Source organism: Budorcas taxicolor, chromosome 3 (assembly GCF_023091745.1).
Source record: "Budorcas taxicolor isolate Tak-1 chromosome 3, Takin1.1, whole genome shotgun sequence".
NCBI lineage: Eukaryota > Metazoa > Chordata > Mammalia > Artiodactyla > Bovidae > Budorcas > Budorcas taxicolor.
This window is the reverse complement of record NC_068912.1, coordinates 50215923-50242844: the sequence shown is the minus strand read 5'-3', so window position 1 is coordinate 50242844 and position 26922 is coordinate 50215923. Positions and strand designations below refer to the sequence as shown.

Below are 26922 nucleotides of genomic sequence, written 5' to 3'. Positions count from 1 at the left end.
GTTAGAGCGAGTGCCTCTGTCTTCATGGCATCTCAAAACATGGAAGCAGAATGTTGGCCACGGTTGGTGTCACATCCATGATTTTAGGACGTCTTAATTTCAGAAGATGAGCCTTTTTAAAAGGACAAATACAGATCTATGATTAGTAAGTTCTAGAAACTATAAAAAGGAATGAAACTCAGAGTTGATCCTGAACAATGAGGGGCTGTAATTGTTGAGATGAAAATTTAGAGATCCATGCCAAGCTTGTAAGCAGGGACATACACAAAACAAAACATCAGGATAACAACGCCTATCAGAATACTCAACAATGAAAAGGACTTTTACTATCTGAACCAAAATCAAGGAAATCATATCTTACTTGGTAGGGAAAGATAACACCCTTAAAGCAGTATTAAGGAAAGAGTAAAAGGATCTCCAGACTTAATGTAAAGGTTAGATTTTCTTTGTGAAGAATGTATTAGTGCAAGTGAAAAAAATATATATATTAAAAAAAAAACACCAAAACTACTTCAATGAGCTCATATACCTGGGATCAAATATTGGGTTGGCTAAAAGGTTTGTTTGTTTTTTTCCCATAAGATGGCTCTAGCAGTGCTTAGTTTTAACAGTTTTGTTAGATTGTATTGTAATACCTGTCATATCAGCGTGCATTAGAAAAAAGAAAATTGGTGAATTTTTGTGTAGCCATTTTGATACTGAAGATGGAAGGAAAAAAAGCAACAATTTAGGCATATTATGTTTGTTATTTCAAGAAAGGTAAAAAATACAAAAAAATGCAGTTTATAGAGAAGGTGCTGTAATTGATCAAATGTGTCAGGAGTGGTTTGTGAAGTTTTGTGCTGGAGATTTCTCTCTGGACAAAGTTTCATGGTCTGTTGGGACAGTTGAAGTTGATAGCAATCAAATCAAGAACATTATACCACACGGGAGATAGCCAACATACTCAAATCAAGTGTTGAAAATCACTTGCACCAGCATGGTTATGTTCATCTCTTTGATGTTTGGGTTCCACATAAATTAAGTGAAAAAAACCTTCCTGATCATGTTTCTGCCTGTGATTCTCTACTTAAACATAATGAAAATGTTTTAAAAATAGTGATGGGCAATGAAAAGTGGATACTGTACAATAATGTGGAATGGAAGAGATAACAGGGCAAGCAAAATGAACCACCACCAACCACACCAAAGGGTGGTCTTCTCCCAAGAAAGAGATGTGTGTATGGTGGAATTGGAAAGGAGTCCTCTATTATGAGCTCCTTCTGGAAAACCAGACAATTCCAACAAGTCCTGTTCCCATTTAGACCAACTGAAAGCAATCACTCAAAATGTCCAGAATTACTCAAGAGAAAACCCATAATCTTTGATTAGGAGAACGTAAGACTTCATGTTTCTTTAATGACCAGGCAAAAACTGTTAACAGCTTGGCTGGAAAGTTCTGATTGATTCACCTTATTTACCAGACATCGTGACTTCAATATCCTGTTTATTTCTGTCTTTACAAAATTCTCTTAATGGAAAAAATGAAAAACTTCCTTGGAAGACTGTAAAAGGCACCTGGAACAGTTATTTGCTCAAAAAGATAAAGTTTTGGGAAAATGGAATTATGAGGTTGCCTGAAAAATGGCAGTAGGTAGTGGAACAAAATGGTGAATACATTGTTCAATAAAGTTCTTGGTGAAAATGAAAAAAATGTGTGGTTTTTTTTTTTACTAAAAACCAAAGGAACTTTTCAGCTAATCCAATATATTCCTGGGTATAATCACTGTCTGTAATCAAAGAAACTGTATAGACAATGTAAGAGATGCCAAAAGGTGGGGGATGAGAAAATATAAATTAAAACATCTTTATTGATTTAAATGTGTTAATTTCTGCTGTACAGCAAAGTGATTCAGTTATACAGGCATACATATATTTGTATGTTCTATATACACAACACACACAAAGTCTTTTAAAAATTCTTTTCCATTATGGTGTGTCACATGACACTGAATATAGTAGGACCTTGTTGTTTGTCCATTCTCCATTTACAAGTTTGCATCTGCTAATCCCAATCTCCCACTCCATCCCTCCCACCTCCCGCAGCAACCGCAAGTCTGTTCTCTAAGCTCTTAAGTCTGTTTCTATTATGTAGATAATTTCATTTGTGTCATATTTTAGATTTAACATAAAAGTGATATCACATGGTATTTGTCTTTCTGACTTAACTTGATGACAATCTCTAGGTCCATCCATGTTCCTGCAGATGGTATTGTTTCATTCTTTTTTTACGGCTGAGTATTATTCTATTTGTGTATATATGTTATATCTTTATTCCTCTGTTGATGACTATTTAGGTTGCTTCCATGTCTTATTGTGAACAGTGCTGCTATGGACATTGGGGTGGATATATATCTTTTTGAATAATAGTTTTGTGTAGATATGTGCTCAGGAGTGGTATTGCTAGATCAAATGGCAACTCTAATTTTTTGAGGAACTGCCATACTGTTCTCCATAGTGGCTGCACCAGTTTATGTTCCCACCAACAATGTAGGAGGGTTCCCTTTTCTCTCTACCCCTGCAGCATTTGTTGTTTATAGATTAAAAAAAATATATATATGACCATTCTGACAGGTGTGAGGTGGTACTTCATTGTAGTTTTGATTTGCATTTAACAATTAGTTATGTTGAGCATTTTTTCATGTGCTGGTTGCCCATCTGAATGTCTTTGGAGAAGTGTCTAGGTCTTCTGCCCATTAAGAAATACAAATTTTAATGAGTAAATTCTGTGAACTTTGACAACTCTTAAAAGTACTGGATAATTTTTGTCAGCATTTAAGAGAAAATATAATGGGCACCTGACCTGGGTCCTAAGAATAAGTCACATTTCAGTAGCCTCATTTCTTCCTTTAGATATAAATGGGAAATTCTACAGACATTAATTGTCCTGATTTCAGCACTATCTCAGTAATTAACAAGATTTCATACTCATTTTTATAAGATTGTAATGGCATTATTGTAGAGAATGGGAGCTTGCAATGAGCTGATTTGGTAAACCCAAAATGTCAATCCTGAGGAGATAAGTATCATTGTAAAATAAACATAAATCTGTCAACTCAAGAAATAGAAAATTACCGTTTCCATCTTCTTCGAAGATAACTACTATCCTGAGTTTTGTGTTTGTTTTTTTCTTCATTTTACCACATGGGTTTTTTTTTTTTTTTTCCTTTTCTAAACCTGATGAGCTTTCCATGTTTTTGAGCTCTGTAAAGATGGTGTCATACTCTGTTATGAGCGGGGTGCATATGTAGCCAGTGCACACTGAAATAGCTGCAGTTAATGCTGTAGAAGTAATTTCCTTACTGGTTGGTAAAAAATAATTCTGAAAAGTAGTAAAACTTGTTAATCTTGTAAGTTTCACTACATGTGGTTTATTTCAGAAACCCCATGACACTCTGTGATGCATTTCTGGCTTGAGCACTGGAGACAAAGTTGAAGGTCTTACTATAGATACATGCTATTTCAGGTGTTGGGGAATCTTCTTGGTTTCATAAGCCTCTTGAGTGGGAGAGGACCCTGGACAGCTAAGCTGAGGAGACCTCCTCTGTTCATCCTTCAAAGAAATGCCTCGTCCTGCTCAAGGGGAGGAGACAAGGAAGATCTGGTAGCAGCTCGGGAGACTGGAAGGGAGTGTGGATAGACACTGGTGTTTGGGGGCATAGCCTCTTGTGGTGCAGAAATGGCCCTTTCACCACTCAGTGGACATGCATTTGAGCAAACTCTGGGAGTTGAGGACAGAAGAGCCTGGAAGGCTGCAGTCCATGGGGGGTCACAAAGAGACACCACTTAGTGACTAAATAACAATAGCGGCCCTTTAGATTTTTTTTTTTTTTTAGTTGTTTTACTTGGCATCTTATGCTGTAGTGGAGGGTAGCCTGCCTTGGTCATTAAAGAGGGGTGAGGAAAGGGAATCTACCAACCTCCGTTTCATAACCCAGAAGAATATGGTAAGTGACAGCACAACCGCTCCCTTGGTTCATCTCAGACAAACATGAAGTACAAGTTCCCAGTTCTGGCAGCCAGGATCATCAGTCCCCACCCAACTTGCTCCCTCTCCCTCATCTTTTGTGCTGTCTTTCTTCTAACTGGGTGCTCCTGCCACTGGCTCTTGGCATACAGCCTGCATCCAAATGGTACTGTTCTAACCAGTGAGGTGAGATGGGGATCAGCTGTGTGTCTTTCTCTGGGTGCCAGATAGCACATTAGTAAATTAATAACTAGCAACTGGAAGGGGAAGTCATTGGAAGAGTTTCCAGCCCTGTGTTAAATCTTGGAGGCATTATTTAGTTGGTGGTAGTCAAGTCAACAAAGTTATACCAACCCAATTTAATTATTTTATGACAATTATTAATGATTGAATGATTTGTACCACTTTGCTTGATAAACTTATGGGATTAGTTGATTTGCACATTGATTTGTACATTCATAGTTCATACGTGATTTATATATTAACATCTCACTTGTTCAGTATTTTGAATATTGCGTGGTATCTTCTATTTATTTACTTATTTGGCTTTGCTGGTTCTTCATTGCTATGTGGGCATTTTTCTAGTGGCAGAGAGGGGTCTGCTCTTCATTGAAGTGCATGGGCTTCTCATTGTGGTGGTTTCTCTTGTGGAGCAGAGGCTCTAGGGCACATGGGCTTTAGTAATTGTGGCACCTGGGCTCAGTAGTTGCAGTTACTGGGCTCTAGAGTGCAGGCTCAGTAGTTGTGGCCCATGGACTTAGTTGCTCCATGGTATGTGGAATCTTTCCAGACCAGGGATTGAACCCATGTCTCCTGCATTGGCAGGTGAATTCTTTAGCACTGAGTCACCAGGGAAGCCCCTGCATGGTATGTTCTGAGAGTTGCTTTTTCCACTTAATAGATTTATCCATATTTATGCATAGTTCATTTTACTGTGTATAGTATTCCATTATATAAATACACAGAATTTATCTGTTCTCCTGTTGATGGATATTTGGTCTATTTACTGAATTTTGCTGGAATAAACAGTGCTCGTATGTACATCCATGTGCATGTTTACTAATATAAGTCTCTAAGATCTATGGTTAGTAATGGAATTGCTAAGTTATGGGTTATATTTATCTTTAATTTAAAAAGGTAATGCCACATTTTCCCCTTGAAGTGACTAACATTTTTACAGACCTACAAGTTAATGTATAAGGGTTATTTATTCTCCATATCCTCACCAACAATTTAAGAGTTTTTTTTTTTAACAGTCCAATGGATGTAAAATAGCATTTTATTATAGTCTTGCTTTTTCTTGATTATTGATAATGTTGACCATCATATCATATTTACCATTGTGTTTCCTCTTCTGTGGAAGGCCTCTATATCTTTTGCCTGTTTTTTCCTTAAGTTGGTATCTATTTATTCATGGGTGTTCTGACCAGGGTTGCAATCATCTCAAGGTTTTGACTCAGACTGGACTAGAGAGCCACTTCCAAGATCATTCACATGATCCTTGCCATGTGGACCTCTTCATAGGGATGTTCATCACTGTGTGTGGCATCTTGCTTTCTTTAGTGAGTGATCCAAAGGAGAAAAATTCAAGATGGAATCGGCAATCTTTTATAGCCTAATCTCAGATGTGAATACCATTTCTTGGTGATGCAAACCAGTCCTGGTATATGTGGGAGGGGACAACACAAGGGTGTGAACACCAGGTGGCAGGGAAGGTCTGGGGCCATCCTGGAGGTTACCTGCCATACTTGTTATTTTTACATGCAGCTGATATCTTTCAGTTTTTTCAGTCTATCTAGGATTATCTTTTGATGAATAGAAGTTCATTTTAATGTAGATCAATGAATCTTTCATATTTAATGCTTTCCTATCTAGTTTTAAGAAATTCTTCATTAATTCAAAGTAAAAAGGATATTCTCCAGTGTTTTCTTCTAAAAGTGTTATGGTTTTGCTTTTCACATGTGGGATCTTAATTCATCTAGATTTTATTTCAGCATATGAGGTAAGGAACCATCTCCTCTACCTTTCATTTGCTTCACCATTTGTTCAAGAATTATTTATTTAAAGAATCATCCTTTCCCCACTGAGTGGCAATGTTATGCTCCTGTCATATATCAAATTTTTAATGACAGTTTTTTGATTACTCTAATTTAACTCATTATTGACCGGGGGAGTTTTGCAGAAATGAATGCCTATGGCTGGTGATTTTTATTTTGGCCCAGCCAATAATTAATTATTTCACTAACACTTTGCAGGTTATTACATGCCGTAGTTACACCTGTAAAGTCTAATTTTCATGAAATGTTTGCAGTCCACTCTTCTGCAGAAGCAAAGGAACATTCTCCAGCACCGTGAGTTTCATTTTCACTTTTTGTATCCAGATCAGTCACTGAAGTTTTTTTGTCTTTGTTGGTCTAATAACTCAACATTGTCTGAATCAGAACTATATTCTGAAGAACTATCATTTGTGACACTAGTATATATGTTGCTCAGCCAGTCTGAGAAAGTATCTGTATCTGCATAAGATTCACTGAAAAGTTTTCTTCACTCAAAATTTCACTGTGTCCTTTTTGAAAATTTGTACATTTATAATATACATAGGGTTGGAACAAAAACCTGAGTGCAAAATGTAAATGGTAATGATAGTCACAAGTTGTCTAATGAACCTGGATCATTTTAAGCTCTAACAGCTTCACATGGTGATGTTAATTGTGCATGCATGCTAAGTCGCTCAGTCATGTCCCAACTCTTTGTGACTCTCTGGGCTGTAGCTTGCCAGGCTTCTCTGTCAATGGGATTCTCCAGGCAAGAGTATTGGAGTGAGTTGCCATTTCCTCTTCCAGGGGATCTTCCTGACCCAGGGATCAAACCCGTGTCTCATGTCTCCTGTGTAGGCGGGTGGGTTCTTTACCACTAGTACCATCTGGGAAGCCCTGATGTTAACAGTATCACTCTCTAAAAACATATTAATATTGTCTCCAGTCAGTAGTGTATTTTAATCATGAACTTTTATATTTGGTAGAACAGATACCCTCCTCCATCTGTCTTATTTTCCTAACCATTGATGGTCTTGACTTCCTAGCCATTACAGGTTTAGAAAAGCTTAATCAAGCTAGCTTGAAAGGTCCTATTGAATTTTGAGTGGGGTTGCATTGAATTTACAGATTGTATTAAGAACGAATTATCTCTAATACTGAATATTCTAGTTGATGAGCATGGTTCCTTCATTTACTTCTTTTATAGAATAACATTAAAAAATTTCTTCACCAAGTTCTGATACTTCAGTTCGGTCGCTCAGTTGTGTCTGTTTGTGACCCCGTAGACTGCAGCATGCCAGGCCTCCCTGTCCATCACCAGCTCCCGGAGTTTATTCAAATTCATGTCCATTGAGTCGGTGATGCCATCCAGCTATCTCATCCTCTGTCATCCCCTTCTCCTCCCACCTTTGATCTTTCCCAGCATCAGGGTCTTTTCCAGTGAGTCAGATTTTCACATCAAGTGGCCAAAGTACTGGAGCTTCAGCTTCAGCATCAGTCCTTCCAATGAATATTCAGGACTGATTTCCTTTAGGATGGACTAGTTGGATTTCCTTGCAGTCCAAGGGACTCTCAAGAGTCTTCTCCAACACCACAGTTCAAAAGCATCAATTCCTTGTCACTCAGCTTTCTTTATGGTCCAGCTCTCACATGACTACTGGAAAAACCATAGCTTTGATTAGATGGACATTTGTTGGCAAAGTAATGTCTCTGCTTTTTAATATGCTGTCTAGGTTGGTCATAACTTTTCTTCCAAGGAGCAAGTGTCGTTTAATTTCATGGCTTCAGTCACCATCTGCAGTGATTTTGGAGCCCCCCAAAATAAAGCCTGTCACTGTTTCCACTGTGTCCCCATCTATTTGCCATGAAGTGATGGGACCAGAGGCCATGATCTTAGTTTTCTGAATGTTAAATTTTAAGTCAACTTTTTCACTCTCCTCGTTCACTTTCATCAAGAGGCTGTTTAGTTCTTCGCTTTCTGCCATAAGGGTGGTGTCATCTGCATATCTGAGGTTATTGATATTTCTCCAGGCAATCTTGATTCCAGCTTGTGCTTCATCCAGCCCAGCATTTCTCATGATGTACTCTGCATATAAGTTAAATAAGCAGGATGACAATATACAAATATTCCTAAGCAATGCTTAACATGTTATGATAAAATATTCAGCAAATGTATAAAACATAAATGTACAGCTTAAGTTATTAGAAAGTCAGTAACTTTTAAGTCAGGCAAAAAAGCATTACCAGCACCTCAGTAACCCACCACATTCTTCTCACAGATTATACCCTGTTCTTTCTAATTATCCCGACCTTTTTAGAAAATAAATTTTCAATTTCTGTGTATTTCTATGCTTTATGTCTCTTGTAAATATATAGAGTGATTTTGTTGTAGATTTAGTCGATTGCCTTTGACTTTTGTTCAGTCTGTTTACATTTATAATGACTATTGATAAGTTCAGACTTACTTCTGCTGTCTTTGTGCCTGCTGTTCATCTTTTTTATGTCTCTTTAAATATATTTTTGGTTTGTTGTTCAGTTGCTAAATCGTGTCTGACTCTTTGCAACCCTGTGAATTACAGCAGTCCAGGCTTTGCTTCACTATCTCCCAGAGTTTGCTCAAACGCATCCATTGGGTCAGTAATGCCATCCAACCATCTCATCCTCAGTCTTTCCCAGGATCAGGGTCTTTTCCACTGAATCAGCTTTTCACATCAGGTGGCCAAAGTATTGAAGCTTCACCTTAAGCATCAGTCTTCCAATGAATATTCAGGGTTGATTTTCTTTAGGATTGACTGGTTTGATCTCCGTGCTGTCTAAGGGACTCAAGAGTCTTCTCCAGCACCACAAATTGAAAGCATCAGTTCTTCAGCACTCAGCCTTCTTTTATGATCCATCTCTCACATCCTCACATGACTACTTGAAAAACCATAGCTTTGACTATACGGACCTTTGTTGGCAAAGTGATGTCTCTGCTTTTTAGCACACTGTTTAGGTTTGTCATAGCTTTTTTTCAGGGAGCAGACATCTTAATTTCGTGGCTTTGGTCACTGCAGTGATTTTGGAGCCCAAGAAAATAAAATCTGTCACTGTTACCACTTTTCCCCTCTTTGCCATGAAGTGATGGGACTGGATGCTATGATCTTAGTTTTTTGAATGTTGAGTTTTAAGCCAGCTTTTTCACTCTTTTTCACCTTCATCAACAGGTTCTTTATTCCTCTTCACCTTCTTCCATTAAAGTGATTCATTTGCACATCCCAGTTGTTTATATTTCTCCCAGCAATCTTGTTGGTATTCTCCATTTTTTTTTCCTCTACTAGTTCGAAACTTGGACCATAATTTCTGTTCTTGTAGTATTTACCCTTCATACTTTGCATACTCACTTAAAACTTAAAGCTAATTAGTATCTAAGAGTAATACTTTATCACAACTCTAGTAACTAATCACCCCACTCCTGGTTTGTGCTGCTGTTTTAATTGACTTTTTTTAACCCCACGTAGTAGACACTATTTTTAGTGTTTGTCTTAATATACCTATAAGCTTAGCAGTTTCTCTGCTGACTCTTCTGGATGAATTCCTTCCTCCCTATCTTTCTTTCCTTATTGAGCTCTTATGAGATGCATTGGGTCATTCTATTACAAATTGTTCAGGTCTTTTAATCCAGTATTCTTGCCTGGAAAACCCCATGGACGGAGAATCCTGGTAGGCTGCAGTCCATGGGGTCGTGAAGAGTTGGACATAACTGAGCAATTTAACTTTCACTTTTAATCTCTCCTATATCTCTGCTGTATTCTGGCCATGGCCTTCTGATATGTTTTTGAATTCATTAAAGCTTCAATAGGATCTAGTAGTAGTATGAAGTGTGATCAGTCATGTCCAACTCTTTGCAACCCCATGACTGTTCTTGTAACCCTGGAAATAATACTGGAGTGGGTTACCATTTCCTACTCAAAGGCGATCTTCCTGACTAAGGGATTGAACCTGCATCTCTTGTGTCTCCTGCTTTGGCAGGCGATTCTTTACCACTGTGCCACCTGGGAAGCCAGTTGGATGTAATCTTCTATTTATTATTAGCATCCGATGAGTTTTGAGTTTCATTATTATACATTTCTAAAGGGTCTACCTAGTTTCTCTTAAAAATCTGATCCTTTTAAAAATACTCTTTTCCTGTTTGAGTTCATGTTTTCTTTATACAAATCCATATATGAATGTTTTGCATTCAAAATGGGGTAATTCCAGTATCTGAAGTTGTTGGGATTCTAAATCTTTTCCCCCGGCATTTTATTTTTCATGACACTGTTTCTGTGTTATATATATATATATATATAGTGTGTGTGTGTGTGTATGTGTGTTCTTATCACCGTAAGTCAGTTTCTTGGTTTGGAGTTTTATAAATTTTGTCAAGTTTACTCCAGACCTATTTGAGGACAGGCTTATAGTTGCTTCCCTGCGGAGACTCAGGTTTGATTCCTGGGTTGGAAGATACCCTGGCAGAGGGCATGGCAGCCCACTCCAGTATTCTTGCCTGGAGAATCCCATGGACAGAGTCTGGTGGACTACAGTCCATGGGATTGCATAGAGTTGGACACAACTGAGTGATTAACACTTTGATTTGTAGTTGCAAATCCTCACCAAAGACCATTATCATTACAATTATTTTTCTTCTTGTAAATGTTCCCTGGTAACCTCTCTTTTCCGGCAAATTATTTCTTTTCCAGCCTGCTAACAGGGATCCTTTAAGGATTCCTACTAAATGGAGGCATTTTATATTCAGCTCCCTTAAGATACTGTCTTCCATTCGTTGAGTTGATGTCAGTATTTGCCTTTTTAGCGCTACCCAGGGTTTTTAACTTCCTTTTACAGAGTTTATTTAAATTTGCTGTTCCTTTTGATGAGTGAGGTGGGGAGTAGAAGATTATTTCTTAGGGATTCCCTTTTCATTCTGTCAAACTTGAAGTGAGAGTGAAAATTGGTCAGTTGTGTCAGACTCTTTGTGACCCCATGGTCTGTAGTCCATGGAATTCTCCTGGCCAGAATAATGGAGTGGGTAGCCTTTCCCTTCTCCAGGAGATCTTCCCAGCCCAGGGACTGAACCTGGGTCTCCCACATTGCAGGCGGATTCTTTACCAGCTGAGCCACAAGGGAAGCTTAACAGTGCATTAAAAGGTATGTTTATGAAAATCTAGTTAGAGGGATTTCTAAGAGCATCTGAACCCCTATACCACCAGAAGTAGAAGTGTGCTTTGGTGTTTTCAGGAAGAAAAAAATGATGGCTTTTAAAAACTGGAAGGGCTTCATGATTCTAGGCCACATTAATGAGAATACAGAGGAGTCCAGGATTTGAAACTAATATTTCCATTTTATTAAACAGACCACATGAGAGCCTTGTACTTAGTTCTGGTGGGCATATTTAAGATGACCAATAATAGTGATGGTTAAATTATAGTGTAACCTCTGGAACCAATCATTTTTTTCAAAGGCCACCCTGGAGAAATTTTCACAACTTCCTGGAGAAAAGTGGGATGTAAAACTATTTTGTGTGACCCCCATATTATTTAGAAGACAGGAAGAAAAAGCAGATTGGTAAGTGACAATTGGTGGCAGGGTGATAGAAGTTTATTAGTGATACTTTAAAGACTTGTATTCAAGTTCTACAATAGAAAAAAATTGAGACAGATAACTGGTAAACTAGAAAGTATCCCCTTTGGGAAGTCAAAAAACCTAGAAAACTCATACTTATCAGCTAGAGGAAAAGTATATGTGAAATAATGTCAGCAAGTACACTAGCATCTGGTGCTCACTTCATACCAGCCACTGTGCTGCACATGGGACTTGAGGGTTAACTTGACCAAAGTCCAGCTGCTAGCAAGCACCAGAGCTTTTGTTGTAACTTAGGTATTCTGGTGTCAGCTCCACCTGTATCACTATTTTACCCTGTCCCCTAAGCCAGATACCTTAAATTTTCTGTACCTCTCTCTTGATTTTGGTTTACTGTCAAGATGTGGTGGCAAGGGAACAGGGTGCCCCAAGAAGGTAGGAGGTAGAATTATTGTACTACAATGAATTGTTTGTTTGGTATTGAAGAGACTGGATACAGCTGTTTCACAAAAAGATATATTTTCATATGACTATTTACATTTTTCATATTTAGAGAATATCATACAACTGATATCTTCAGTTTCATGCTTTTAAACTCTTCTATTTACACTTATCTGACATGGAATTAAAACTGAAATGGTCATATACCTCAGTAATAGAAAGCAACCAGCCAATATAGCTGGGCCTTCACTTAAATTTGCCGATTAACATTAGCAACAGTTACCTTAATAAATTATCATTTATTTAAAAATCAGTAGTAATTTTAAACAATTCATAAATAAGTGTGCTCTGTGCAATTTACATGTTTAACATCCTGTGGATACTAAAAGCTGTATATTGGCAGATTTGCACATTATTACTTTATCAAATGATAAGCTTTCTCAGAGGAGAAAGTGGATAAGCTTGAAATTATATCCTAAGCTTCTCTGGAGAGTTATCAAAACTCCATCTGCTTTACAGGAGGAGGTTCCAATTTACGTGAGAGGGCAGTTAAAATCTGATTGAATTTTTCGTATCTCTCTGTCTGATTGACTTGTGCACCTTTGCTGCCCCAGAGCAATCTCATTTGGAATTCAGTCTTGAAGACTTCACTCATTTCTTCATCTGGTTGAAAACCTAATAAAAACAAAACCAAAAAAACTTCAGTTCTGCTTGAAACAGTGTTGAAAATAGACTGAAAACTTGTTTAAAGTAGGATCAAAATGAGCATCTCTCAGAACTTAATCTTTCTGTATAAGGAAGGGGAGAACACCCCCCACCCCCAAGGAACTGAGCAACTTCAGAGAAAGAATAACTAAGTCACTAAGATATGATAGAATAACATTTGTGTGCACAAGCCACCATGGGTTGTAGTAGTGCAGGAGTGTTCAAGTTTTTTTTTTTAAAACTTTATAATTTACTTGTCATGATTCACCCTTTTTTAAGCTGTAGAGTTTAAACATCACACCAGTTAAGAACCCTAGAAAATCCCTAGTACCTCTTCTCAGTCAATCCCAGAACCTACCCATACCATTAATCTGCTTTCCATTGCTATTTTGCCCTTTCTAGAAATTTGATATTATTCCATATTGTTGCCTGTTAATAATTCCTTTTTATTGCTGAGTAGTATTCAGTTATATGGATATACTGCATTTTGTTTACTGAGTGGTAAGACATTTAAATTGTTTCCAGATTCTGGCTGTTATGAATAATCTGAACATCTGTGATTAAGTCTTAGCATGGACATGTGTTTTCATATTTTTGGAAGTGGAAGTACTGGGTCATATGGTAAATATATGTTTACTTTAAAGAAACTGTCAAACTCTTTTCCAAAATGTCTATACTGTCTTATATTCTCATCAGTAACATAATGAAGAGTCCATTTGTGAACTCTGTTGTCATTCTAGATAGTGGTGGTGGCATCTCACCGTGGTTTAATCTTATATTTCTGTAATATCCAATGCTTTGAACATTTTTCCATGTAGATATTTGTCATTGTATATCCTCTCTGGTATGGTGTCTATTCAGATCTTTTCTTCTCATTGAGTTGTTAAGAATTCTTTATATTCTAGATAATAAGTCCTTTATCAGATGTATGTTTGCCAAATACTTTCTTCTAGTCTGTAGTGTGACTTTTTGCTTTCTTAATGATGTCTTTCAAAGAGCAAAATGTAAGATTTTGATTTATCAGTGTTTTATGGTTCATGCTTTCTATGGCTTAAGAAATTTTGCTGGACACAAGGAATTTCTGTGTTTTCTCATAGAAGTTTTACAGTTTAGCTCTTGTATTCTGAGTGTATTCTATGAGGTAGAATTGAAGGGTTTTTTTTGCATGACATTCAATAGTTCTAGCACCATTTGTTGAAAGATTACTTTATCCAGTGAATTACCTTGCCACCTTTGTCAAATAGTTAACGATCATGTTTGGGGCCATTTCTTTTTTTTTGGGGGGGGGGCATTTCTTAACTCTGTTTTCTGTGTAAGAGATCTGTTCTACTTAAGGCCAAGGATGCCCTCAGTCAGCTCTGTCAGAGCAGGGAAAGCCTCTAGCTCGAGTCATACAGGCAGATGTTTCTCATCCTTGATTACTGCTGGAGCAGTTGGCTCTGTCATTACATATAGTCCCAGCATCTAAATCATAGTCTCTTGGTGGTGGAGAGGATAACAGAAGCCTTCTCTTTCATTTTTCCATGTGGTACCAAAATATCTTTGGCAGATAACCAACTAAAGGCCAGATGACAACTTCCATTCATTGAGTTAATCTGCTTTAAGCCCCTATCCTGTTGGTTGGCAAATTTCTGCCCTTACTGGGTTCACAGTTAATTCCAGCAGTAAGAACTTGCTGTGAAAACCTGTAGCAGGATCAGCTGAGAAGTATCAAATACCTTTAAGGTGATTTGCTGTAAAACAGCTTAAGACATACTTTTCTCAAAATCCACTCTGATATATTGGCTTAGGGAACATCTAATGTACTATACTTACTGGTTCTGTATAAGCAGGCATTCTAATAATATCTACTGACTTCAATTACATATGCTTTTATTGTTTGAGCCACCAGGGAAGCTCTTATAATTAGCATCTGAGTCCTATACTGCCAACCCTGCTGAACTTTCTGAGGAAAAGAAACAGGTATGTATTGCTTATACCTATAGCAGACATAGTGCAAGTTGTTTAGTCCCAAATTCTGTTTCTGAATTAACAACTTTGTTTTAGGTCGAAATTCTGGGCCTCTCCTGCCCCATATAGTTCTTAACCTTCTGGATCAAACTGTAGGTCCTTGAAGAGTGTTAAAAATTATACAGTGGTGAAGAGATAAGGCCCTTATTCTTGTACTCGCTTCCTAAGTGGTCTTTTTGCCTACAAGCTTCAGCCCTCTAGCCTTCCTGCACAAAGATGCCAGACTGAAACAAATCTAACCATGTGATAACATCTTCTCATGTTTAAAACCCTTCACTGGCTCTTCCTCAGCCACAGGCCTACACGGAAGGCCTTCCCACCTCTGTCCCCCTCTTTGTTTAGCCTAGCTGGCCACTCCTGAAGACACATGTTACATTAATCCAAACCCAAGTTTGGATCAGTGTGCTTGTGGTTTGTGCTATTCTCCAAGCTCTCTCAATCTCAGAGCTTTGGCTTACGGTGGACCCTCTGATGCCAAGGGCAGAGGAGCTCATGTCCTAGTGTGTCTGGGAAGAAACAAGAATATAGATAAGTCCAATAGAACCCCAACTCCTCATCTGGGCCCATCATGTTTTCTAATTATTATTAGTGGTACTAATGGTAAACAAACTGACATTCTTTATACCACTGACACAAAAGAAGAGAAGAAGGATCCTTAAGTCAGGTGGGAATTAAGAGTAAGTAATACAAGAAATGGAATTCCCAGGTCTTAATCTTTCCTACTTGGTCTTTTTCTAATTGAGAGCATTGATGCTCTTCTCATTTCTTCATTCCAGTTACTGTACAGAGTAGAGAGCAGCTTAACCAAAACCAGCTCTTACCGGCCAGGATCCTCTCAGCATTCATCCGGTAGCTGTCTGCAGCTTCTGCCATGAGTCGGGCCGTTGCCAGATGGTTCAGCATAATCTCACAGCTTTCATCGTTTTTTTCCCACATGTCAGTTCCTTCAAAAGTGACAGCCTCACGCTCCATTAAGGTCACAAGAGGCATCAGCAGTGGGACTGATACATTGTTTGGGGGAACACATGTGGACTCTGAAAAACAGGGGCAGGGGTAAAGTTCTCCACATCATGGTTCTTTTTCCCCAAGTTAAATGCAGAGAGTTCCAGTTGACGATGGCAACACAGGAGAGTCCTGGGCTTACCGCCTTCTGTGGCACAGTGAATCTGTGGCTAAGTATGGAACAACTTCCTCTGGAAAAAAATCCTAAAACACTGCATTGTGCAAATAAGAGAAGACCCACATCAAAGCAGGTAAGAGGGGCTGGAAGACTATCACACTATAAACCCTCTCTCCTGGGGCAGTGACCCACAGTCAGGAGGGAACTCAAAACCTGGAGCTTCAACCTGAGGAGCAAAGGGCTTGAACTCCACATGTAGCACCCCAACTTTTAAGACAAGCACCTGAGATACAAACCCGCAAAACATTTAACTTTGAAACTCAACACTGTACCTGTCTGTAAGACCCCAAGGCTATACTTGTCTTGAGAAACAGGTCTTAAAGGGCTTACAAGCTTGAGCTCACCTGATCCAGGGCTCGGTACAGAGGCAGCCAATTGAGAGGTGCCTAGGTATTATGCAAGTTAGGCTCATTTGCCAATATTAAAGTTCTAGCCTGAAAGACAGGCTTCTGCTTTGGCATACAACTAGGGCTTCGGAGGCTGTTAGCAAATGGAAGCTGACAGATGACGCAGTCTTGGGTGCTGTCTCTGCCTTGCTGCAGCTCATTGACAAATCCTAGAAAAGAGCTTACACCTTGGTCCAGCTGCCTCTAGACCACTATACATTGCCTAGCTCTGAGGGCCAAAGGGGCTTATGAACATGGATCCTGTAGGACTGTAACCTTTATAATGCCAGAAGAAAAGAAAATTATAGGCCAGTATTTGCAAACTGAATTCAGCAATACATTAAAAGGATCATATGGATTAAGTGGGATTTATTCCAGGGAAACAAGGATAGCTCAGTATTCACAAATCAATATGACATACTGTGTTAATAAGATGAAAGAAAAATAATTTTATCTTAATAGACGCAGAAAAATCATTTGACAAAATCTGACATCCATTTATGGCAAAAAAAAAAAAAAACAACTCCCAACAAAGTGGATATAGAGGGGATATACAACAACATAATGAGGCCACATATAACAAGCCCATAGCTAACATCATACTTGATGAAAAGCTAAAAACTTTCCATCTAAGAACAGGAATAAAAGGATGCCAATTCACCACTTCTGTTCACACCATACAAAAATAAACTCATATGACACAATACCATAAAGCTCTGAGACAAGAATATAGGCAAAACATTCTCTGGCATAAATCATAGCAATGTTACCTTAAATCAGTCTCCCAGGATAGTAAAAATAAAAGCAAAAATAAACAAAGGGGATCTCATTAAACATGTTTTTGCAAAGGAAACCATAAACAAAATGAAAAGACAACCAACAGATGGGAAAAAACGCAAACAATGTGACCAACAAGGGCTTAATTTTGAAAATATACAAACAGCTCATACAACTAGCAAAAAAACAAATAGCCCCCTGAAAAAATAGGCAGATGGCCAACAGATACATGATGCTCAATCAAATCTACAATCAAAACTACAATGAGGTATCACTTCACAGCGGTCAGAATGGCCATCATCAAAAAAGTCATGAATAATAAATGCTGGAGAGAGTGTTGAGAAAAGGGAACCCTCCTATACTGTTGGAGAGAATGTAAATTAGTGCAGCTACTATGGAGAACAGCACGGAGATTCTTAAAAAATTGAAAATAGAGTTGCTATATGATCCAACAATCCCACTCTTGGGCATGTATCTGGAGAAAACCCTTAATTTGAAAAGATGCCTGTACCTCAGTGTTCACAGCAGCACTATTTACAATAGCCAAGATATGGAAGCAACCTAAATGTCACTCAACAGATGAGTGGATAAAGAAAGATGTGGTATATGTACGTACACAAAGGACTACTGCTCAGCCAGAAAAAATGACAACGCCATTTGCAGCAACACATGGATGGACCTAGAGATTATCAGGCTAAGTGAAGTGAGTCAGACAGGTAGATTCTCATGATATCACTTACGTATGGAATCTAAAAAACCATACAAATGAACTTATTTACACAACAAGGTCCTTTTGTATAGCATAGGGAACTATAATCAATATCTTGCAATAATCTATAATGAAAAATATTAAATACATAATTATTTTGCTGTACACTAGGTTTACACATCATAAATCAACTATAACTTCAATTTTAAAAGATGTATATGTGTGTATAGACACAATGGAATATTATTCAGCTATTAAAAAGAAATCCTGCCATTTGTGACAACACAAACTTGAGGGTATTATGCTAAATGAAATATGTCAGACAGAAAAAGATAAATAGCATGTGAACTCACTTACATGTAAAGTCTAAGAAAAACAAACACCCCTTGAGCTCATGGATATAGAGGACAGATTGGTGGTTGCCTGAGACAAGGGGAGAAGTGAAATGGTTGAAGGGATCAGAAGGTACAGATTTCCAGTTATAAAGTAACTCCTGGAGATATGCTATATAATGTCGTGACTATAGCGAATACTGTATTGCATATTTGAAAGTAGCTAGCAAAGTGAATCTTGAAAGTTCTCATCAGAAGAAAAAAAATTTTGTACCTATCTATTAGGTACTGGTCTTATTGTAATCATTTTGCAACATAATCAAACATTGAACCATTATGTTGTACACCTGAAGCTAATATGTAATTGTACCTCAATTTACAAAGTTAAGCTCAAAATGAAGTGACGAGTACCCTATGTCTTGTTTTAGCAACTGAATACCTACAAGCAACTCTGTCATCTGATAAAGGCTTGATGACTCTGACAATCCTGCAAATAACTTGGAGCCTTCATAACATGCCCTGCTAAAAGCTTTGCTCAAACCAGAACAGATAATGACACTGCCAAACAGCCCCCAGGCCGCCTGTCCTGACCCTGTGCTCACCTCTGCCTTCATGCAGAATTTTGCTGAAAGGCTTCAGCTGTTTCTCATAGAGGATGGCAGTTTGTGTGTACTGGTGCCGCAGGGCAGTCCACGTTTTTTCTAACCGTGTGATCTGGAAGAAAGAAAGGTGTTATAGCTTTGGAAAAGGCTCTTTTAAAACACTATCTTGGTGCTTAAGTTTTGAAATGGATGATAGATGGACATGATAAAAACTCAAAGCAGTTGAAAGGAGAGTATAGAGAAAAGCTAATCCCTACCCACTCCCTGCTCCATGGTGCTCTCATGACCCATTAGACATACACATACCTTTTAAAATAAATGCATATCATACTATACACATATTTTCCTGTTCCTTGTTTGGAAGTTATTTCACACAAGTACATATAGAACAGCATACAACAGTTTTGTTTTATTAAGCCTCTAGTGGTCCATTTATGCATAAACCATAGTTTAGCTAATTTCCTATACATAAGAGCTTTATGACCAACCTAGATAGCATATTCAAAAGCAGAGACATTACTTTGCCGACTAAGGTCCGTCTAGTCAAGGCTATGGTTTTTCCTGTGGTCATGTATGGATGTGAGAGTTGGACTGTGAAGAAGGCTGAGCGCCGAAGAATTGATGCTTTTGAACTGTGGTGTTGGAAAAGACTTGAGAGTCCCTTGGACTGCAAGGAGATCCAACCAGTCCATCCTGAAGGAGATCAACCCTGGGATTTCTTTGGAAGGAATGATGCTAAAGCTGAAGCTCCAGTACTTTGGCCACTGATGTGAAGAGTTGACTCACTGGAAAAGACTCTGATGCTGGGAGGGATTGGGGGCAGGAGGAGAAGGGGACGACCGAGGATGAGATGGCTGGATGGCATCATGGACTCGATGGACGTGAGTCTGAGTGAACTCCGGGAGTTGGTGATGGACAGGGAGGCCTGGTGTGCTGCGATTCATGGGGTCGCAAAGAGTCAGACACAACTGAGTGACTGAACTGAACTGAAGAGCTTTAAACATATTTTTCTGTTATAGAATTATCTCAAAGATTTTGCAGATGTGCACAAGTAAGAGAATATCTGGAGGATAAATTTCCAGAAGTAGAACTACTGGGTCAAGAAATAAAATCTTGATAGGCATTGCCAACTGTCCTCCAGAGTTTATACTGATGGAAGGATGTAGAATTGTGATCTTAAGCATTTTAATGTTACTTTTAAGTAGTAAAGTCTGAGACATATGGAAAATTGCCTAGGCCATATCATGCCACTGCTCATTTCTTTTCATTTCTTTGGAATCGTTTAGTCCAGACCAACATATGCCACTGACTCTGACTATCCTAATAGTCCCCCATTCACACCCTAAAACCAGCAAGCCTGTGTCTGATGTCTTCTACATGAAACAAGGAAGGGGGAAAAGGGAACTAATATTTAGGGAATGAGAGCCAATTCTGTCAGGTATTTGAGGAATTTCATTTAATCCTCACAGTGCTCTATGAGGCAGTATTTTGACTTCATTTTACAGATCAGAAGACAAGAGATTAGGTAACTTGGTCAAGTTTCACAGCTAAATGGCAGAGCTGAGATTCATTTCCTTGGCCTCTAAGAACTCCCTGTGTATTCCAAGAGGAAGGTGAGAAAGGTTCACCATCAGCAGGTTTGCTGGGAAGGGGAGGATGTGGCTTACTTCCTCCAGCCACCCATGATGCCATTTCTTCTCATGCCCCCTTCGTCCCTGCCCTGAAGCATCTGCCCTTCTGAAAGGAGCCCTTGTTTCTGGGCTAGGCCCACGTCCTGGATGCGCTCTCTTGATACCAGAAACTAAGAGAAGGCAGCACAAACGGCTGTAGTCCAGGGTCAGGTTTAGATGATACACAGAAATGACGTGACCCTCGTCTCTGGTTTTTCCTGGGTCTGCCACTCTCCACACCAAGCAGAGCCCTGAGCACTCTGGAGCGCTCGGTCCCCTCATTGCTTAAGTGCTGCAGATTAGAGTATGATGCTGCCGTGGGACGGGGGGACCACCTATAAAGGCATGTTCATGCGCTTTGGGATGAGTCCCTAATTGCTGAGCGTGATGTCATGGACAGCAACCATGTTAATGCCACAAATTCCCCTTCACTACTCTCAGGGGAAGCTCTGGGCTGGGAAGCTATACGAACAGCTAGCCTATTAGTCCTCAGAATTATAGGCAGTTTTGGATAAGAGGAAATAAACATGATGTAAATTAGAAACACCCAAATGAAAAATGATAACTCCTGTTAGTAGTAGAAGTCAGTATATCATGAAAATACAGCATGAAAATTTGCTTATTTCAAATACCCAAATAATTTCAGTGCATCTAAAGAAATTTGAAAGTTCTTAGAAGATTATAATTGGAATTGACCCTTCTCAAAATTTCCTGGTGAAAGCATGAAGTGTTTCAGCTTCTTGTTTGAAAGGTGACCTTGGTTTCGTATAGGAAGTTATGTTCTTAACATGCAGGATTTCAGAGAATCTGGCTGGCCGCAAAATAGCCAAGCTAAATGAGCAGTGGCTTTGGTATTACTGGTTGCAGACAGTGACTGTGATCTCATACGCGAAGTTGCTGAGCATCTACCTCTATGAGGTCCACTTGGCTTCAAAAACAGATTTTCATTTTCAAACCTCATCCTAAAAACAGACTGTCAAAGCAGATCAATTCAAAGTGCCTGATTTCAGAAACTCTGCTTTAGGGGGTTGTATGACAAATGAGTCAGGAAGCTGAGTCTTTTAACAGGAGAGTCTCTTTTAGATGACCTGAGGAACATACTTTGAGATAAACCACTTTAGGGATCCTCAGAGATCAGTTCCCCAAATGTCTTGGTTTCCCAGTCATAACCCCAAACAGCCCGCCTGCCCAGTGACCCAGATGGAAGCAGTCTTTCTTACACAACACACTTGAGCCAGACTTAATCACCCTAACCGGTTCTTCAGGAACATTTTTGAGGATGTTCTTGAGGCTGACTTCTTATTTTACATCACAGACAAAGTGTAGGCAGTCAGCGATTATCTGCTGTCTTTAAAAACAGAGGCAGAAACTTGCAATGCTGCTCTTGTTTGCCCCCTAATCAAAGCAGCTTTCACTAAGACACGATTTACCTTTTGAATTGACTAAAGTCACCTGTGGTTTGCCAGGCATGGACTTGAAGACCACTTTGCAGAGCATTAAGTACACACAGGCCCACAGGGCTGCACAAAGCAAGTGGAAATATACCTGTGGCATTTCCAAGGCCTTCATGATGGCTGAGAAAGAATAGAGGTCCCCCATGGAGTCTTTCAGCTCCACTGCCACCTGGATGATCTTATTGAGGGTGGCTGCTCTGTCCTCCAGACTGCCCGTGCAGCCCAGAATGTCCACTGCGATGCCGATGGCCATCGTGTTGTGTCTGAAAGGAAGGAGATGAGCAGTCAGGCCTAGGGCTAATAGGACCAGGAGGAAATGAAACCAAACTGGCCAAGGAAAGGACTGGCTTTGCACCATTTGCTGCTGTCTTCCTGAGACACACTGGCAGCTCACACAGTTTGGTTGCTGATTGCAAAGACAGATCACCCTCATCAGGGTGACTGCAGAAGGGCCTCAGTGGGCGTCCTGTGGAGAATCAAAAAGGACAGATACCCCAGGACATGGCATGTTCAGCCCTGGAGCAAGGGGCATGAAAGGACCTTCCTGTGCTGAAGCTGCTCAGGAGTGCACGTGGCTCCTTGTCCCTCTCACCATGACAGGTCCATGGAGATGCCAGGTCCCCAACACACTGAGGAATCCTTTGGGAAGCCCCTAAGTCCCCTGGACTGGGGGATAGAAGGGACAGAAAGATGAGATAATACGCTTGATCCAGGAAGACAACATGGATGTGAGAACAAGGGATGAGCTAAGAATAGAGTGGCTTGGGTCAAGGGGCCAGAAAGTGAGTGGGAATTTGGACAAAGACTCAACAGTGAACTGGCAGGATTTTGCTGTTAGGTCAGACCCTCATAGAAAGAAATCTTGTATCTACCAACAATCCTCCCTTTTCTTATCCTGAACGCCATGGGTCAACTGCGCAGACCCAGAACAGGAAGCAGAGTGGTCTTTTCTGTACAGACAATGGTATGGATATGAATGGGGTCACAGAGAGGTCTCCTTCCTGGTGGCAGCAGTCTGTAAACCTGCCTCTCCCTCCCTCTGTGGCCCAAGAATGAGCATTCCCTACCTTGGGCCAGAGTAAAAGTGAAAGTTGCTCAGTCACGTCTGACTCCTATACAGTCCATGGAATTCTCCAGGCCAGAATACTGGAGTGGGTAGCTGTACCCTTCTCCAGGGGATCTTCCCAACCCAGGGATTGAACCCAGGTCTTCTGCATTGCAGGCAGATTCTTTACCAGCTGAGCCACCAGCGTGGCCTTGGGTAAACTTCTCTCCAGGCACTGGTACGAGTACTGAAGGTGAAGCGCTAATTCACAGCTGTGGTCGCTACAACATGACTTGCCTCTGAAACTCTGGGGCCACCTTGTCCTAGAAGTTCACAGCTAAGGATGATATTCCACGCTTCCTGTGCTGGTCTCCTCCTCACTCTTCTAGAGCAAAGAGAGGAGTGATTCATCTAGTAGCTAGCATTACCAGTTTCTCCAAAGATTTTTAAATCAGTAACAGGCTCTGCTGTCTCTTGAGTGTTTGCACATGTGGGTGTGCAAGGTGGTTGCTCAAAGTGTGACCTTAGGCTGTTACCTGACTGCTCCACTCCCCTAGTTCCTCATCTCTAAAATGAGAACAAGGGCTGTTGTGAGAAAGACTGTGTGTGCGCGTGTGTGTGTAAAGATAATTAAAGTGCCTGGCTCAGCAATACCTAGCAAACTGCAGTTGTTACTACACTGGTATCTATGTGTGCATTTCTCCCTCTGTATGTTGGTCCCTTTTGCCTATCTCTATTTCCTTTATCTTTTTTTGCTAATTTCCTGTCTTTCTTAATCAATGGATCTTTAAAATAGACTTAAAGTGTATTTTTATTATGTTAAACTTATTGAAGAGTTTTGTTACCCATTTGCAAAGTGTTAAGGTTGAGATGAACATTTTAGCTGTTTAATAGTAAACTAACTTCCTATGTTGCCTTCAGTTGATTCTTTAGTCAATGATTTTTCCTATGTTTTAAGGATCTTAATAAAAGACAGGTTCTCTATTTCTTTAAGACCTGGCTTTATATCAACAGTTAATTGGGTAATTATACCCATTCATTCGAACAACATTTGCCTCAAACCTCCTGCACACACCGCCTTGGGAAAAACAGCTCAGCAAGGCAAGTGTGTGCAGAAGCTCCTGAGGTGGGTAGGAGGCACAAAACATTTCAGAAGGACATCTCCACTCACTAGCCTTGGAAAAAGCCTCTTGATGAAAGTGAAAGTGGAGAGTGAAAAAGTTGGCTTAAAGCTCAACATTCAGAGAACGAAGATCATGACATCTGGTCGCATCACTTCATGGGAAATAGATGGGGAAACAGTGGAAACAGTGTCAGACTTTCCTTTTTGGGCTCCAAAATCACCACAGATGGTGACTGCAGCCATGAGATTAAAAGACGCTTACTCCTTGGAAGAAAAGTTATGACCAACCTAGATAGCATTTTCAAAAGCAGAGACATTACTTTGCCGACTAAGGTCCGTCCAGTGAAGGCTATGGTTTTTCCTGTGGTCATGTATGGATGTGAGAGTTGGACTGTGAAGAAGGCTGAGCGCTGAAGAATTGATGCTTTTGAACTGTGGGTGTTGGAGAAGACTCTTGAGAGTCCCTTGGACTGCAAGGAGATCCAACCAGTCCATTCTGAAGGAGATGAGCCCTGGGATTTCTTTGGAAGGAATGATGCTAAAGCTGAAACTCCAGTACTTTGGCCACCTCACGAGAAGAGTTGACTCACTGGAAAAGGCTCTGATGCTGGGAGGGTTTGGGGGCAGGAGGAGAAGGGGACGACAGAGGATGAGATGGCTGGATGGCATCACCAACTCAGTGGACATGAGTCTGAGTGAACTCTGGGAGTTGGTGAGGGACAGGGAGGCCTGGTGTGCTGCGATTCATGGGGTCGCAAAGAGTCGGACACGACTGAGCGACTGACCTGAAGTTTAAAATGGAGGGTGGTTTATATTAGACTCAAACACAAGGATGTCACCTGATCCTGCAGGACTGCTATAACCTTTATTTAGTAGACACATTGTAATGGAGAGAACCACTCCCCAGGCCCTAGCAGGTAGATCCCACAGGTCAGCTCTGGATGGGGAACAAAGCAAGGAGCCGGACCCCAGACAGGCGGCAATCAGGAGAAAGAGGAAATGGATGTAGACAAGAGTGGAAGTCAGAAAATAGCCCAGAGAGAAGCCACAAGCCTGCTGACCTCAGCCTGGGCACCCATAATGCATGCCCAACACAGCTAATGAAACTGATAAAGTAAGGCCTGCAGGGCTTCCCTGGTGGCTCAGTGGTAAAGCATCCACCTGGCAATGCAGGGAACATGAGTTTGATCCCTGGTCTGGGAGGATCCCACATGTTGCCGAGCAACAAAGCCCACAGGCCACAGCTATTGAGCCTGTGCTCTAGAGCCCGTGCTCCGCAACAAGAGAAGCCACTGCAGTGAGAAGCCCGCACACTGCAATGAAGAACAGCCTCCACTCGCCACAACTAGAGCAAGCCCGCACAGCAATGAAGACCCAGCACCACCATAAATAAATAAATAAGGCCTGCAACTGGGAGTTTTCAGTCTGAAAAGTATCAAAAGAGAAACAGGTACATGCCAACACAGCTGGTCTCTGCTGAAATAATGACCATGGGCCCAGACCAGGAGGGAGGGCAGGTGAACGGAAACGAGAGGCCAGGCCCCTGGGGCATGGGGAGGGAGAGGATGCCTTGGAGAGCAGGGCTGGCCTCTAGAAGAGTGAGCAGGGAAAGTAGGGAGATTCAGAAGTTCAGACCTACCATTGCCCAAAGACACTGAACAATAAGCTGACAAGCATGCCTGAACAACAGCAGCAGGGCCACGTCCTGCCCTCCTGCCTCCCAGGAGTCTTCCATTCTGCACTCTGGGTGTTTCCTACAGGAGGCACCTGCGGCCGTGAAACCACAGCAACAGAGGCACTGGAGCCATTTTATTTGCTTCATAGTCAGGTAACCTTGAAAGCAGCTGTTATCAACTCTCCCAGGCCATTTGAAATAGAGTGTTTACTTTCCAGGGGCTAGCGGTAGTCTAGGACTGCATGTCCACAAGCCACATGTGGCTCTATACTTAAAATGCTGAAGAGTAAAATAAAACATTTCATCCTTCAGTTGCCACATTTCAGGTGCTCAGTGGTCACCAGTGGCTAGTGGATGCTGTCAGGAGATTTCTGCCATCAGTGTTGTACTGGACAGTGCTGTGACCCAGAACATCACAGAAAACCATGGGCAGGGGGTGATGGTGCTAGGGCTCCGGTGTCTGAAGCACCACTGTCCTCTCAGGAGAAGCCAGGGCCCTGGCTGCCCACTAAAGACCACGCGAGTGCTGTGGCAGCCAGGAAGCTGGCTGGAAAAACATAAAACTTCAGATAACAAAACAGTCTTGCCCAAAACAACTATCTTTTCACGTGTATCAAAAAGGCCAACTTCTAAAGTAATATGAGATTCTAGTCTCAGTTCAGTTCAATTCAGTCGCTCAGTCGTGTCCAGCTCTTTGCGACCCCATGAATCGCAGCACACCAAGCCTCCCTGTCCATCACCAACTCCCGGAGTTCATTCAAACTTACATCCATCGAGTTGGTGATGCCATCCAGCCATCTCATCCTCTGTTGTCCCCTTCTCCTCCTGCCCGCAATCCCTCCCAGCATCAGAGCCTTTTCCAATGAGTCAACTCTTCTCGTGAGGTGGCCAAAGTACTGGAGCTTCAGCTTCAGCATCATTCCCTCCAAAGAAATCCCAGGGCTCATCTCCTTCAGAATGGACTGGCTGGATCTCCTTGCAGTCCAAGGGACTCTCAAGAGTCTTCTCCAACACCACAGTTCAAAAGCATCAATTCTTTGGCGCTCAGCCTTCTTCACAGTCCAACTCACATCCATACATGACCACTGGAAAAATCATAGCCTTGACTAGACAGACCTTAGTCGGCAAAGTAATGTCTCCGCTTTTGAAAATGCTATCTAGGTTGGTCATAACTTT

General features: G+C 40.7%; 1 protein-coding gene across 4 annotated transcripts in view; it reads right to left on the bottom strand.

Moving 5' to 3' along the window:
* Positions 1-12243: 12243 nt before the first annotated feature.
* Positions 12244-26922, bottom strand: part of BCAR3 (BCAR3 adaptor protein, NSP family member) — a 130061-nt gene continuing 115382 nt past the window's right edge. For all 4 annotated transcript variants that reach the window (XM_052636921.1, XM_052636922.1, XM_052636924.1 and 1 more), the window contains 4 exons: positions 21995-22166; positions 18780-18891; positions 15615-15827; positions 12244-12753 (listed from right to left, as the gene is read on the bottom strand). In XM_052636921.1, coding sequence (XP_052492881.1) covers positions 12575-12753; positions 15615-15827; positions 18780-18891; positions 21995-22166 — 676 coding nt within the window. In that variant the 3' untranslated portion in view covers positions 12244-12574. The remainder of the gene's footprint in view (positions 12754-15614; positions 15828-18779; positions 18892-21994; positions 22167-26922) is intronic.